This window comes from Mesocricetus auratus, unplaced genomic scaffold, assembly GCF_017639785.1.
Source record: "Mesocricetus auratus isolate SY011 unplaced genomic scaffold, BCM_Maur_2.0 Super-Scaffold_4256, whole genome shotgun sequence".
NCBI lineage: Eukaryota > Metazoa > Chordata > Mammalia > Rodentia > Cricetidae > Mesocricetus > Mesocricetus auratus.
Window position 1 is genome coordinate 35927661 of NW_024429182.1, and position 15629 is coordinate 35943289.

At 42.3% G+C, this 15629-nt stretch overlaps 2 protein-coding genes across 3 annotated transcripts in view; both read left to right on the forward strand.

Annotated features, from left to right (window-relative positions):
- Pip5k1b (phosphatidylinositol-4-phosphate 5-kinase type 1 beta) overlaps nt 1-15629 on the forward strand; it is a 265421-nt gene that overhangs the window by 77830 nt on the left and 171962 nt on the right. The window lies entirely within an intron of this gene.
- Pabir1 (PP2A Aalpha (PPP2R1A) and B55A (PPP2R2A) interacting phosphatase regulator 1) lies at nt 995-6716 on the forward strand. The gene has a single exon (XM_005063734.4). The coding sequence runs from the start codon at nt 1125-1127 to the stop codon at nt 1983-1985; it is 861 nt and encodes a 286-aa protein (XP_005063791.3). The 5' UTR covers nt 995-1124; the 3' UTR covers nt 1986-6716.

The window sequence follows — 15629 nt, forward strand, 5'->3', positions numbered from 1 at the left end:
CTATCGGCGGTGCGCTACACACCATCCTACTCTTACCCGCAAAGGCTTGCCACCAAAAGTCCTCTATTTTGCCATCTCCCATTCCCACTCAGTAGAAACTAAATGTCCTCACACCGTCTCATTTCCTAGCACAGTATCTGGTGCACAGGATGTAGGTATGCTGGGATAGGAGACTTGACTGAATAAATAAACAACTACAACCCCGCTTTTAATGAGATACAAAGTTCTGTATTAAGTACATAAGCCAAAACCTGTTATTCTTTAAATGTGCCTATTTTTCCTTTCACTTAATTCCCATACCGAGTGAACATTAGCGACAGAAATATGACAACTTAAAAAGTCAGAACACTTCCTCCTCCCATCAGCCTTCAGTTTGCTGTTCTCTTCCTCGGCCCTCCCAGACTCTGCCTTAGCGTAAATTACCCTCCTCTCTGGCCTTTTCCTGTAGGTTTTAACCGCCCTAGGTCGAATTCTCCAGACCGCAGCCAAAGAACAGTTTGGCTGTTCCCGTAGCCCTCTGCCATTCCTTGAGAATGCCTGGGAGTTTTCCTTGTTATCAAGAAAGACCAGAACTTGCTCTTGTCCACCACCAGGCTAACACTTCTGGTTCCCGTCTGCCACCTAGCTGGGTAGCAGGGGCTTCCCGCTTCCAGGACAGTTTTACAAAGCGCCTCAAGTTGCCTCCTTTAGATCTCAGACGACTGTGCTCCCTTCCCTCTGGAAGCCCACCCAGAGTAGGCTGTGCTCCATCACAAAGCCCCGCATCGCCAAGGGCCTGTCTTTCTGAGCTCATACTTGCTTCACAAACCTACACTTCTGAATGCCGGGGCCTTTATAATCTGTTTTTCCGCGAACCCGCGCCCAGCGACTATTTGCGGAAGGAACGAACCGACGAGCCGACCAACCACGGCTCGCCCTCCCGCCCCGCCGCTGCGCCGCAGTAGTGACGCACTAAGCTGGCGCCGCGAGGACGGGCGTGTCTGGGCGCCTGCGCGACGGGCACGCATGCGCAGAGGCGCGAGCCTGCTGACAGATTCTCGAAGGCGGCGGCGGCGGCCTTCGGCCGCAGGGAATGGGAGTCTCAGGGCCCTGACTGAGCACCGCCCCCGCCTCCCTGCCGAGACATGGCTCAGGAGAAGATGGAGCTGGACCTGGAGCTGCCCGCGGGCACGGGCGCGAGCCCGGCGGAGGGCGGTGGCCCGGGCGGTGGGGGCCTGCGGAGGTCTAACAGCGCCCCCCTGATCCACGGCCTCAGCGACTCCTCGCCGGTTTTCCAGGCCGAGGCGCCCAGCGCCAGGCGGAACAGCACGACGTTCCCGAGCCGCCACGGCCTGCTGCTCCCGGCCTCGCCGGTCCGCATGCACAGCAGCCGCTTGCACCAGATCAAACAGGAGGAGGGCATGGACCTGATCAATCGGGAGACGGTCCACGAGCGCGAGGTGCAGACCGCAATGCAGATAAGCCACTCCTGGGAGGAAAGTTTCAGCCTGAGTGACAACGACGTGGAGAAATCCGCCTCCCCAAAGCGCATCGACTTCATTCCGGTGTCTCCAGCACCATCACCCACCCGGGGAATTGGGAAGCAGTGTTTTTCGCCGTCCTTGCAAAGTTTTGTGAGTAGCAACGGATTGCCTCCAAGCCCTATTCCCAGCCCAACCACCCGGTTTACTACCCGGAGAAGCCAGAGTCCCATCAACTGCATCAGACCAAGTGTTCTTGGACCATTGAAAAGAAAATGTGAAATGGAAACTGATTATCAGCCAAAGAGATTTTTCCAGGGCATCACCAACATGTTGTCTTCTGACGTTGCACAGCTGTCAGACCCCGGGGTGTGTGTGTCCTCCGATACACTGGATGGAAACAGCAGCAGTGCCGGATCTTCCTGTAACTCACCAGCGAAAGTCAGCACTACCACCGACTCTCCTGTGTCGCCTGCCCAAGCAGCCTCCCCCTTTATTCCAGTAGATGAACTTTCGTCGAAGTGATTCACCAGTCTTGAGCCCCCCTCCCCAATGGAGAGACAGAATCAAGTTAGAGCAAGCACTGAACTTTGTCGATTAAGTTGAGGCTGTTTCCTATTTGACTTTTCCCCCTTTTTTGGAAGTTCCTGAAATGTTATTCTAGAGAATTTCTATGTCAGGTTCCTGCGGACGCCCTTGAATTCAGTGTAGTAATATTTTCGGACTTTTTATCAATAAGTGTGTTGAAGCATACATTTTACGCTGCTAATATGTCTAAATACATATGTTATCCCTTGATTTTTTAAATAATTGAGAGCTCTATTTATTTATGGGATTATTAAGTTCTGATGAAAATATAAATGTTGAATTTCAGTTTAGTAAACTGATGTTTTAAAATTCCATAATTCATGGCACACTAATTTTTAATGTTTTCAATGATTGCTGGTTTCCATCTATTGAAGAATTTACCTACTTACAGCTTTAATGAAAAATCTTAGTCATATCAGTCCATTGGTTGTCTAGCTTACCCAGGAGTCCTTGGATATTTAATATAGGAGGGGAAGTGACAAAAGGAGAAATTACAGGATTTTGCAGCAAATATTTTTAAATTAAGTATATAAAAGTAAACATTTAAGAAGAACATTTTCTAACAAAATTTTAATAGTAACTACCAAGTCACACCAACATAACTACAAAAATGAAAAGTTTCTCTTTGAAAACATTTTTATCCAGAAAGTGCATTCTCTTGGGTATAACCCTAAACATTCAATGGAACAGTGCCTTGTAGTCTTAGCTCACTGAGGACAGGCAAAGGCAAGGCTCTTGCTACCACTTCAGAGTTAACATCTGTGAAATGTAAATGTGTGGGAAACCCTGTTGAGTGTTGGGAGAACACCCAGACAGATGATATTCTCTCAATCATTGATAGTTTTTAAACTATCCAGTCAGGTCTCAATTCTTAAAATTCTTGCCAGTGAGAAGCCAGAGCAGCTGTTTGCCTCTTTTCTGCTCTGCCTGTCTGTCACCTTTTCCCTTGCTCAGGAAGGAGGCATCTGTTTCTTTGCCAACAGGTACTTCCCATCTCCCACCAATCTAAGACATAGCTAGACCAAGGTACCTCTGATTTGGATTTCTGATAGTGTAATACACTTCTCTGTAGTTGGAGCTACATTGACAACATTGGAAATGTTACTTATAGGCCCATAGTGTACAGGAGATCAGTGGAGAGTCACAGTGACTCTTAAATGTGTAATTATGGGGTGCTTTTCTCTTGTGATTATGATAAATAGTAAATGGCTTTTATATTATACTTTATCATACTTCATCTTTCCTAGATAGTGAAGGCAGACATGCAGATGGAATGAATAACAGACCAAAAGGAAAAGCTTTAAAAAAAAATACTAATGCTTTTAAGACAGACCATGACAAAACTTCCTACTTACTTTTTAAAGTCATTGCCTACAGGTTTTAAGAATTATATGGAATTTTTACAACTATGAGAATAAATGGAACTGGTCAACTCTTGACAGTTGCATCAAGTTTCAGTGAAATGACATCACGGGTAAGACTGTGTCTGTATGTTTACCATTTTCTGGGTAATAATGTATTTGTGCTTACATCCTAATTGTTTCTCAGCTTAAACCTATGTATCTGAGTTTCCTGTTGGGTATCTTGACCTGCTTCCAGAGGAACTTTAATAACCTCAAAACAGAATTTACTGCCACATTTAATGTGTTCTTGTAGGTTGATGTCATCAATGCCTCATTTCCTAAACTAGATGCCATGACACATCTGGCTCCTTCCTGTTAAATACAGTGTGACCCCCAAGTTCTGTCAGTTTCTTCTAAACTGGATCTCCAATTCTACTCCAGCTCCCCTTGTCGCCTGCCTTCCTGTGACTTCCCTCTCTCTGGGCTTGGTCCTCACACTGGCTCCTGAATACTCTTGACTATTATAAACTTTTTTTTCCACTTTCGTACCCCCAAACTGTATCATTTATAGCCCTTATAGTTAAGGTAGTTGTGTAACAACCTAAACTGTAGTATAGTTTCTGGCTATAGTGATCTTTAGTGATCTGACTGTTAAGTGCTAAAGTAACTTCAGTCCTCTCATCTCATCTAATACTCACTTCCCTCCTGCTGCTACAGATACTAGACTACTTGATACTCCTTAAATAGACTATATTATTACATGGATTTGCCTTTAAAATCTGTGTGTGTATGTGGGTGTGTGTGTTGCACACACTATGGTCAGGACAGTTTGTAGAGTTCATTCCTTTCATCATGTGCATTCTGGGAATCAAATTCAAGTCATATATATATGTACATCATATGTACACATGGATACATGAAGTCAGAAAGCAGTTTGTGTGAGTTGATTTTCTTTTCACAGTGTTGGTTCCATTTGGCATCAGGAGCCAAAATTTACCCACTGAGCCATCTTGAACCAGCCCTCCCCCAACTCTTTAATTCCATGTGACCTTTAACTGAAAACAGTGTGTATATAGTTTATAAAATACCTGAGTCATGTATACTTGTATATAGTTTAAAACTCTGCCATGTGCTATGTAAACTTCATTATCTTCCTCACAGGTAACATCTGCTGACAGTTTGGTGTGCACCCTGCAAGATGCATTTCCCCCTCCCCCATTTCCCTGCATCTGTGTGTGTGTAGATGCAGGGAATTAATGTGCGTCAGCAGCTCTCGTCATTTCTTTCACCCCATGTTTAATCACTCACCAAGTCTTACTGATTTTATCTTCTGGAATCTAACTCCTGGTTTCAATCTCTGCTGCAGCAAGATCCAGGCTATTGTATCCTTTTTGGGCTTCTCTCCCAGCGGCGCTCAGCATACTCACTCCCATCTGCAATCTGTTCATTTGCTCAGAGTTGCCCTCTTAGAATGGCCTATTTCCTGTTTTTATGAGTGTACCAAATGTATAAGTTCTGGCTCAGGGGCCTCTGATGGATTGCCTCTTGTCTTTTTTTTGTTTGTTTGTTTTTTGTTTTGTTTTTCGCCACCCTTACTATAGCTAGCTTTCCTCTTTAAAAAAATACTTATTTATATGTATATGGGTGTTTGCTTGCATGTATGTTTGTACACCGTGTACATGCCTAGTGCCCATGGAAACCAGGAGAGAGCCTCAGATCCAATCTTCTATAACTGGAGTTACAGACAGTTGTCAGCTTTCATGTAGGTGCTGGGATTTGAACTCAGGTCCTCTGGAAGAGCAGCTTGAGTTCTTAACCTCAAGCTGTCTCTCCAGCCCCCACTTTTACTTTTTAAATGCCTGGTATTTGCTTTTATCTACATCCTTTTGCCAGGTCATTTTCCTGCAGTGTATTAAAGCCTTTCTTTTCCTAAGCTGCTGCTTTTCTATGGGTGGTAAATCTTAAGTAAGCTAGGGCTCTAAGAGTTTGTATGGGTAATTTACATCACCATAGCAACTTCAACCATTCCTCCTTAGCTCACATGGACATCTGCTTCCAAAAACACATTTTTAAGATATTGGTGTTGCCAGTTCATAAACTTTGACCTAGAGCAATTAAAAGCGCTTAAAGGTCCATTTTGTCATATCTAATAAACTTCTGTAGTATATTTTCTTTTATTGTGGCTGTTTAAAATATGTATCGTGAATGAAAGAAATCACAGTGGTTACCAAACCTAAGGCTGCTGGATGCTGGGACCCTTAAGGATACTTAAAAGTGCTTGCCCTCCAGAAGGACCTGGGTCAGGTTGCCTTCCAGGGATTCCCATCGATCAGTTCAGTCCGTTATGTAGCCTACCTCAAGAGGCCATTTGAGATAGTTGGCAGGAACTGGTAGTCTGAACCTAGTGAAAGACTGGGTTACTTTTTTCCTCTTCATTTTCTGGATTAGTAGATTAGAGAGAGGAAATTGCAGGGAAGGCAATGTAACAATCCGCAGTGGGTATCAGGAAACAAAGAGTTGCCATTGGAAAGCAAAACTAGAAATGTCGATTTCTTCTATAATAGAGCAAAAAGGTTGGCAATGACACCTGCGGCTATTGTTTTGCTTTTGCAGTGGTTTGGTGGTGCAGAGGTGTGGAGGAAGACGCTCTCTCTCTCTCTCTCTCTCTCTCTCTCTCTCTATATATATATATATATATATATATATATATATATATATAGTGTGTGTGTGTGTGTGTGTATATATATATATATATATATGATCAGTAGTAAGTGGGCTTTACATCTGCTCCCTTCAGTCTTCTAGTTAATGAGGAACATAGGATATTTTCGGGCAGGGTTAGGAGTGAATTAAATGATTAATAACCTGAGAATGTGTAAAGGAGAGGCTGAAGAGTGAATGGGAGGCTAGCCAGGCCACAGTGAATTCCATTTGAATCCACACAAAGAAGTGAGTTGAATTGACTCGGTTTGGGAATTAGCTAAGTAGATACTAGTTAAAGTGGACTGTGACACAATCATTCCTTGGAAAGTGCAGTTGAGTGAGAGGCATTGGGGATGGTCAGAGGAGTGGAAAGTGATATCCCACCTATTCATGATCAAACCTTATAATCTGTCACACCAATGTATATGACAACCTGGTCTCATTGTGGCACTTATGACAATATTTTTTCACAGATGATTTCATTTAGCTAAAAGAACAGCTTCCACCTGAATTCCACTTACTTGAGAGACATATCATACTGCTCTAGACAGTTTGTTTGTTAACATTAAGTAAGTTTTTCTGAAAAAATGAGATAATCTTTATATAAAATGTGATTGATGAAGTCCTTTCTTGTGTACCCAATGATTTTAGGGTCTGGCTATTTTTCAATGTAATCATTTTACCATTTACCAAGATGAATATGATCTTGACCCTTGTTTTTAAATGAGGAAATAGTAGTGAGGGTATTTGCCTGGGAATCCTAAGCTGGAAGCTTCTCTGCTGGTTGCAGTGATTATGAACGGACTGCAGAGCCAAGTTGCTGAGTTCTGATGGGGGTGGGGGGCATGTTACAGGGGGCGGGGACTGGGGCTCAGTGGATGCAAGCCCGTAACAACAGTGCTGAACAATGAAGGAACATTGAACTAACAGCTGTCATTATTGTGTGCTTCTGAGCAGTTATTTCCCTCTGTAACTTCCGCTGGATTCAGGTCCAACTCTCTGAAAATGCAGAACAAGTCTTATTCTTCCCTTTTAGCCATCATCCTTGCTCTGTGAATCCAGAACACTGATCCTTCTCTCATGGCTGCTCCTTGCTCTGGATTTTAGAAACCCTAGCTACTTTCTGCAGTCAAATAAGGCTGTCAGTGCCCTGGCAGCCAAAAAGTTTTCACATGACAATTCTCTCAAGACCCTTTGCCTTCCCAGGTGGGGGAAATCAGACTCAAGTAATAACATAAATTTTTGTTGACAATAATAAAAATGACTATCAATGTTATATATTCTTTACATCTGGAAGATCTCAATGCAGCATTCAGTGTGGGCTCAGGCACCATTTTCATTACACACACACACACACACACACACACACTTTGTTTAATCCTTATGATAACCTTCTGAGGTGGATAGTATGAGTTTACTATGACTAAAAGATGAGAAAATCAAGTTCTTTTTTAAAATCCCATTTTTAATTTTTCCTTTTGAATTTAGTTCCTTTTTTTTTCTTGGTACTTCATTTGAGAAGACCCTGTTTCCCCAATAGTCAATGTACTTGCAGATTATTGTGCTTTTTATATCATGCTTTATACTTTGAGTTTTAACTAACTCCTCAGAACTCAACTGCTGCCCTTTAAGTGGCAGCTATAATGGATGTGGTAGCTGTACTCACAATCCTTTTGTTCCTGATTTTTTTTTTGTTTGGCCTTTTGAACTTCCGAAATAAATACTGGTAGCGATATACAAATTACTCGTTAACAAACACTAAGGCAGCAGTGGTTCAAAGTGAAAACCTGAGAGCCCACCTCCACCATCTGTAGTAGTGAGGCAGGACCACTGTGGCTCTTATTCCAGTTACCCACTGGGGTCCCTGGAGCCTGACTTCCCTCTAAGGCTTGGCTAACCAGGCAGCTGTGAACCAAGACAATGGAGAAAGAGCCTTTGTGGACTAGCAAAGCAAGATGGTTGTTTGAGGTAATCATTCTTCCCCCTCACTTAAGGACAAAGAAAGATTTCAGTGTGGCTATGCAGGATCACCGAAACTCAAGTAACAAGTGGCTATTCAGAGTCAGTGTCTTTCCGTCCGAGGGAGATCTATGAGCTGTCACCAAGGGAGCAGGTATTCCTTTTAGCATCCATAAATGTCTGGGGGGAGCTGTCATACAGCTCTCACCTGTGAGCAGAATAACAGTATGGCTTTCTTGAACATTTATTTATTCTTTGTTTCCCTTCAAGATTTAAAGTCAGGATGTATTTAAGAATTACTTCAAGTCACTCTCTTGTTGGTCTCTGTTTTGAGTCCACTAGAGGAGGAGGTGGCAAAGAAAGACAATAATATTCAGCACCGGGTGACTTGGGGTCAAGAATTACAATTTGCTGTTATCATTTAAAACGAAAAACAACAAACAAAAAGCCATCTTGTAACCTGAACTAAAATACCATACCTTTCTCAAGGCCTCATTTACCATACTGCTTACTACAGAGACTTTTGAAATGCGCTTGAGTGTGCACCTCTAATGACTACCACTTAATTCTAAGATTAAATCAAAGCAAGCAGTGTGAGAGACAGCCCTTCCTCCTCCACATAGCCCCTGGATTCCAGGACTGCCCACACAGCTGCCTGTAGTTCTCCCTCTCACATCTGCCCATGCTTTCTGACAAGTTGTCTGTCCTCTCCATAACAGGACTCTTCTTTCTTCTACACCCCAGCTGGCCCTTTAACTAACTCCTTAAAAGGATACCTAGAGGGGCACAGTGGTTCTGATGGTCCCTGGTCCTCCCAGGGCGCTCTTTGAGGATTATCTCATCAACAGGACTTATCTTTATCAAAACCACAGCAGACTGAGTTTCTATTTGCCAGCTTCCTCGTCTCTTTCCCATGCAAAAGTCAGAACTGAATCTTTTACTTTTGTCCCTAAGACCTGAGCACAGCACATTAATTACCCAAGCTCTTATTAAGTGGATGAGTCAGTGCATAAGTGGATGAGTGAGTGACACATCTTTGTTTTTGATTCCTGAGATATTTGTGGTGAGATTCTACTTCCATCGACTGTGACAGCAACTAATTGAAAACCTGGTCATTAAGCACTTACTTGGGAACACTGTGTCTTTAAGTGAGAGGAATGCAGTAAAATTCTTAGAGGAATCTAGTCACGTGGCTAAGCTCTTTAATAGCTTCCTAAGAGACTAGAAGTTCATTCATTAAGCAATTTTGATTTGGAAACCTATTATGAGCCTCCCACTGGCTAGTCTCTTAGGGGATATTCATGTGAGAAGCCAAGCTCCCTGGTCAGCAGAACACACATATATTGTAATGGAAGGGGGTGTTCTATGTGTGCATATATGTAAAGTGTAAATTTTTTATGTATGAAGAACAATAAGGAGATCTAGGAGGCAGCAATAGAGTTCTTGAAAGGAAAAAACTGGCTGTGCAGAAGTTAGAGAGGTAGTGGGTAGAGAGTTCCAAATGTGGTTGGCATGGGATTATTGGCTTTGATTTTGAGTGAGAAGGAAGCCACCACAGGGATTAAGTGTAGAAATGACTTGATCTGTTTTACGTTTTTGTAAGGGACTTTCTTGCAAACTTGAAAATAAATTTAGGGAACAGGGGCAGGGTAAAAGTGAGGTTCATTAGAAGGCTTTTTGGCAATCTAGGTATGAGACAATGATGGTTTAGGTAAGGATGAGAGTAGGGGACATAGGAGTAGTAGTCAAATTCGAGGTGTATTTTGAAGGTAGAGCAAATAAATTTTGCTGGCAGTTTTAAGGTGGACAGGAGCAAGAGAAATCAAGGGCAATTCTGTAAATCTGAACATGAGTAACAGAAAACATTGGGGCATCAGCTGAGACTTGGAAATCTGTGAATGGAGTAGGATTGCAGGGCAATGGTTGTGGAAATACAGGTCATTGATACACACATTTTGGGTGTTTTGTTTTTGCTTTTAAAGTGGTCTTTAATAGACATCCAAGTGGGAGTGGGGTCAAACAAGCAACTAGATGACCAAGTCTGGAGTTCAGGAAAAATGGCTACATTACAAACACACGGGAGTCAACTGTCTGCAGATGCATTTAAAATTGAGACTAGATAAGTCTGCTAAATACTCAGGCATCAGCAAATAGGATAATAACTAAACCTGAGGTACAACTAAGGTTTGGGGAACATTGTGACACTGAAAAGCCAGGGAGAGAGATAGAGAAGGAGCAGAGGGAAATAGGAAAACCAAGGGAGTGCTGCACCCTGGAAGCCATGGGAAGAAATGGGCATGGCTAGTGATTGTGTGTATCTCCTGCAGCTGGTCTGACATGTAGGATGAGAAGTGGTCACTGAGCTCAGTTCACGGGACTCAGTGACATGGGAGTCACAGGTCCCTTTCTTCATGAGAGTCGTTTTAGTGGAGCGCTGTGAGTAGGACCCTGATTAGAGAGGCAGACATGAAGAGGAGGATAAAGGAGGTGGAAGGAGCAGAGCCAGAGTCAGACGGGAGAAAAGTCAGATGGAGGAAACATGAAAGAAGTTCAGACAAGACAGACAGACAGACAGAGGAAAGACAGATGGAAGAAGTTCACACAGAGAAGTCAGATGGGAGAAAGATGGACAAAAGACAGATGGAGGAAAGGCAGATGGAGGAAAAACAGGAGGAAAGACGAATGGTAGACAGTTATACGGAGGAGAGATAAGCAGAAGAAAGACAGACTGAGGACAGTTAGATGGAGGAAAGACAGACTGAGGAACGTCTGTCTGAAGAAGGGCTTGAGGCCAGAGCAACTGGAACAAAAGGTCACCTCCTGCATCCTTCCCTAATAAGTTATTATAAAGCACTTCACAGTAAATACTCTCTTTCATGTATGTGACTGTAGTTGCAGAAAGAATTACACAGAAAAGAATCGGCCGACGGTTTTCTCCCCTGTCCACTTTGGCATTTTGTAGTGTGGGAAAAAAATCTATAAATTAGTGTTTCTGCTGTAATCGTGACCTAACTGTTAGAACTAAAACCTTATGATATGCTTTCTCATGTATTGTCTGGTTCATTTTTCCTGTGTCATTTATTTTTCTTTATGGCCTTTTCTCTACTTATAAATTGAAACAGTTCCATGGCACAATTAATTCTGTAAGTTTGGCCCAGTTTCTTAGGCTAGAGGCATTTTCTTCGTTGGTTAGTGCTGTGAATTTTAAAGTCGTTCATGATCCGCTTAAGTTTTATTTAGAGACAGAGGTTGTTTTTTTAATTCATTTTCAAAATTATTTCTGAATAGTGGGAGAAGAGAGGGGTTGAATTTTTCCTCACAACTGCTCAGAGTGTATTCTAATCATATAGTATCAGTAGATGTCATCCGGAGCACTTTCCAGTCTGTTCTGTTCCTTTGTAGATGACTTAGAAAAAGCCAGACCATGTTCATATCCCCGAAGGCATTCTTCCTTCTGGGGATTACTGATCTCGGTGCTGATGTTGCATTTTGATCTTTCAAACTCTATCAAGTACTTCCCAACTCTTCTGCTGTAGGTAGTGTGGGTTCCATCTGAATCAATGAACTGCATATTGTCTGAACCCTTACTTTCTTGTTTTAGTGTCTGTCTTTGTGTGAGTGTGGTGTGTGTATGTCTATAAATATGTATGTCTGCATGTGAGTGAGTGTGTGTGTGTGTGAATGTGTGAGTACATGTGTCTCTGTGTTGCATGTGAGTATGTCTTTGTATATGGTGTGTCTGTGTGAGTGTGTGGGTGTCTGTGTGTAAAGTGTGTTTGTGTGATGAATGTGGGTTTGTGTGTGATATCTATGTCTCTTTGATGTATGTGTGTCTGCATTGTATGTGAGTGTGCGTATGGTATGTGAAACTGTGTTTGTGGTGTGTGTAACTGTGTCTGTGTGTATCTGTATGTAGTATGTGTGAGTTTATGCCAATGTGTCTGAGTGTGAGTTGTCTGTGTGCACATCCTTTCAGACCCTCTATGACTAAACACATACAGAAATAGCAGGCTACTGTTACCCATCCACTTGGGGGACTTTTTTTGCTCTACCTAACAGAAATCATGAGCAGGTAAGGGGAAGCTCTTCCAGTAATGGAAGCCCACAGGTTCTTGTCTTTGGTTCCCGCCACCTTCACTGCTGTTCCTGCTCAGCCACCACTTCTGCCATCTCCTCTTTATGATACCAGTGCAAAAACGGGGGAGGGGCAGACCCTTGGGAGAAGGCAGTGGATCTAGTATTGCAGCACAGGAAGATGTCCTCTGGTTGACTCAAAGAGTGAGCCAAACAGCCTCAAACCTGTGGCAAAGGTATCAGTTATGGGCAGCCCCTCATGCAAACGAAGGATTGTGTTTACACCAAGACTAGTCCTCTATTTGACTGCCAGAAGGTGGTCCTCAGTAGCCCAAGCGAGGCTAAAACAGCCACTAGAGCTTGGTTAAGACTTTTGTTGGGAGAGCATCTGATGTAACTATTTGAAACAATCATAAAAAAGTAGTTGCATTATTGAGCTCCAGTTTTATATCAGTAGCAAACAGCTGAGGTTGTAGTAGAGCCTCCTCAAGATGCCCATGAAATATTCAAAGCAGCAAATGGTCTACTACTCAAAACAGCCAAGCACCAGGGAAAGATGAAGATGTAACACCTGTAAGTTACAGAATCAAATCATCCTGGCCCCCAATAACATCAAAACGGTGCTTGTGATAAAGGCCTATCACTAATGTTGATAGTATTTAATAGGCAGGTGGTATCTGTCTCATTATTATATACTTGGCTTTGTTGATTGCTTTTATCCTTATAGTACACTCTGTTAACCTTGTTTGTCAACCAGAGTGGAGAGGCACCTAGAATACTACAGCATTCTTCCGGGTATGTCCTACAGGGCATCTGTGAAGATGACTAAGGGAGCTAGAATTGCCTTAAATGTGACGACATTCCATGAACTGGAAAGCCAGCTGGAATAAAGGGAGGACAGGAGAGAGCCCTCTAACACAGGCATACTCTCTCTTCTGGGCCATCACAATGGGAACTATTGCGCTCCTCCGCATCCTTCCAGCCTTGATGAACTTAAAACTCTGATGCCATGAGCCAAAAATAACTATTTGCCTCCCTTAAATTGTTTTGTCTTCAGACGGGCAGTGGTGGTGCACACCTTTGCACTCCGGAGGCAAAGGCAGGATCTCTGTGAGTTCAAGACCAGCCTGGTCTACTGAGCCAGTTCCAGGACAGGCTCCAAAGCAATACAGAGAAACCCTGTCTCGAAAAAAAAAAGTTTTGCCTTTAGTATTTTGTCACAGCAGCAAAAAACCTAATGCATTTGATGTTTTAAATGCTCTTCTGATTCATTGTAATAGTTGAGTGTTATTTTCTTCTCTCACTATACCATATCATAACTCCCCAACTGTCACTGCCTCTATGGGAAGTTTTAAATTTTTTTAACTTAAGCTGCTCTGATGTACATCTATACAAATTTAAAATTTGAAGACCACAAGTAGTTTTTGGCTGTCTTAGTTACTTTTCCATTGCTGAAGAGGCATCATGATCAAGGCTGCTTAAAGAAGAGTTTATTGTGGCTTAGAGTTCCAGATGATAAATCCATGACTGCCATGCTAGGGAGCAGCACCATAGTAGGGAGTAGCAGGCAGGCAGATACAGTGCTGGGGTACTATCGGAGAGCTTACATTCTTAGCCATAAGTAGAAGGCAGAGAGAGCTAACTAGGAATGGTGTGGGCTTTTGAAATCTCAAAGCCATCCTCCAGTGAGAGACCTCCTCCAACAAGACACACTTCCTAATCCAATAGTTCCACCACTGCAGACCAAATATTCAAATATATAAGCCTATGGGGGCCATTCTTACTCAGACCCCACCAGATTTGTCTTGCCAATATAAAATGCCTGGTAGGCGAACTTAATTTTGTTTTGCTCTTAAAATATTTTTTAGTTTGGGGAGATTTATTTGGCAATTGTGTTCAGAGTTCTTTTGTCACTGGAAAAATAAACCAAATGTTCTCTGAAAATAGTCTGTATTTCAGATTTTAAAAAAATTCTGGGAGAGGCATTTTCCCCCATTTATCCAAACTAGAGATCTCTCTCTATCACCCTGAATGGTCTGGATCTTGATATGTAAACCAGGATAGTTTGTGATGCTCACAGATGCACCTCACCTGCCTTTGCTTCCTGAGTGCTGGGATTAAAAGCATGTGACACTCACTCTACCCTACATATGCTAGATTTATGGCCATCAAATATGGGGACCAAGCAAGAATCACAATGTTTGTTTTATTTAAGCTGTAAGGGTATTTTGGCGTGTGTGTGTGTGTGTGTGTGTGTGTGTGTGTGTGTATGCGCGCGTGTGTGTACATATGTACTTTAATTTAATGTTTTTATTTCTCTATATTTCTGCTCTTTCAAAGAAGATAATTGTTATTCTGTTAGGAAATTGCTACACCATTTTATCCCAGAAAGTAAGAGGCATGCATATGGCATAATCAGATGTTCTTGTAACTATTTCCTGTCTCAGCGGCATACTTTTCCCTAACTTGGATTTAATTACTTGCAAATTGGGAACCACAAAGAGATTAAGAGATAAAATGCACAAAAACGATGCAGTCCAGATTATCTTCTAGATTTTGTGTATGCTAAAGATCACTGTGCATATTGCTGTCTTTACATTGAAAAGGCCTTGGGCTGCACGTTCTGAGATGCCAAACAAAGTCGACTAACAGTGGAAGGAGACAGATTTAGACTGAATTGACAGGCAGACTGTAAGAACATTACATGGTCTTGTTTAAGTGTTTTCCACATTAAATCGGTGTGTAGTGTGGTTATATTACTACAGTAAGTTTTTAAGTAAATGAATTTGCATCCGTAATGGCTTCAATGATCTGTGAATTGCCACACAATAGCCAGTGTGGATAGCTGAAGTTAAAAATCTGCCAGAGCTCAGATTTGAATTAAGCTCATTCAAAGATTAATTTTGGCCTCGTTTTGTAAGGAAGATTTTTTAGTTTAGGAAGCCTAATTAACAAAATTCTTGGGAGTGATAATTGGGATGAATTTCTGACATAGTTATAAACTCTTGGCCTGACCACTATTTCCTGAGCATGTACTATGGGCCAGCCATTGAGTTTAATGAAAAACTTTAGTCCATAATGTACCCATTAAAACCTTGACTTCAAGAAGTTTGCATTATAGCAAAGGGGAATTGCAACAGAAAGAAAGGTAATACAGTAACTGCCAGTTATAAATATTAGGAAGGAAATTAACAAAAGCTGTGACCTTGAACCACACTGAGGCACCTGCTTTGGGAAGAGTGGTTGAGGAGAAACATCATAGGCAGAAGAGCAAGGCATATGAAGACCTACTCAAGAACGGGCTTGGTTGTTTGAGCAATTGAAAGCAGGCTTTGCAAGCTAAGGCATAGTTAGAAGAATGTCAGATGAGGTTGCAGTGCATGGTAGACAGTGACTGGATAAAGGCTTGTGGAACAATGACAGGAGGTTGAATTTTATTCTAGTGCAAGGATGGCATTGTGGAATTAACACGAGGGACAAATCTAAGTTAATTTTTACTATT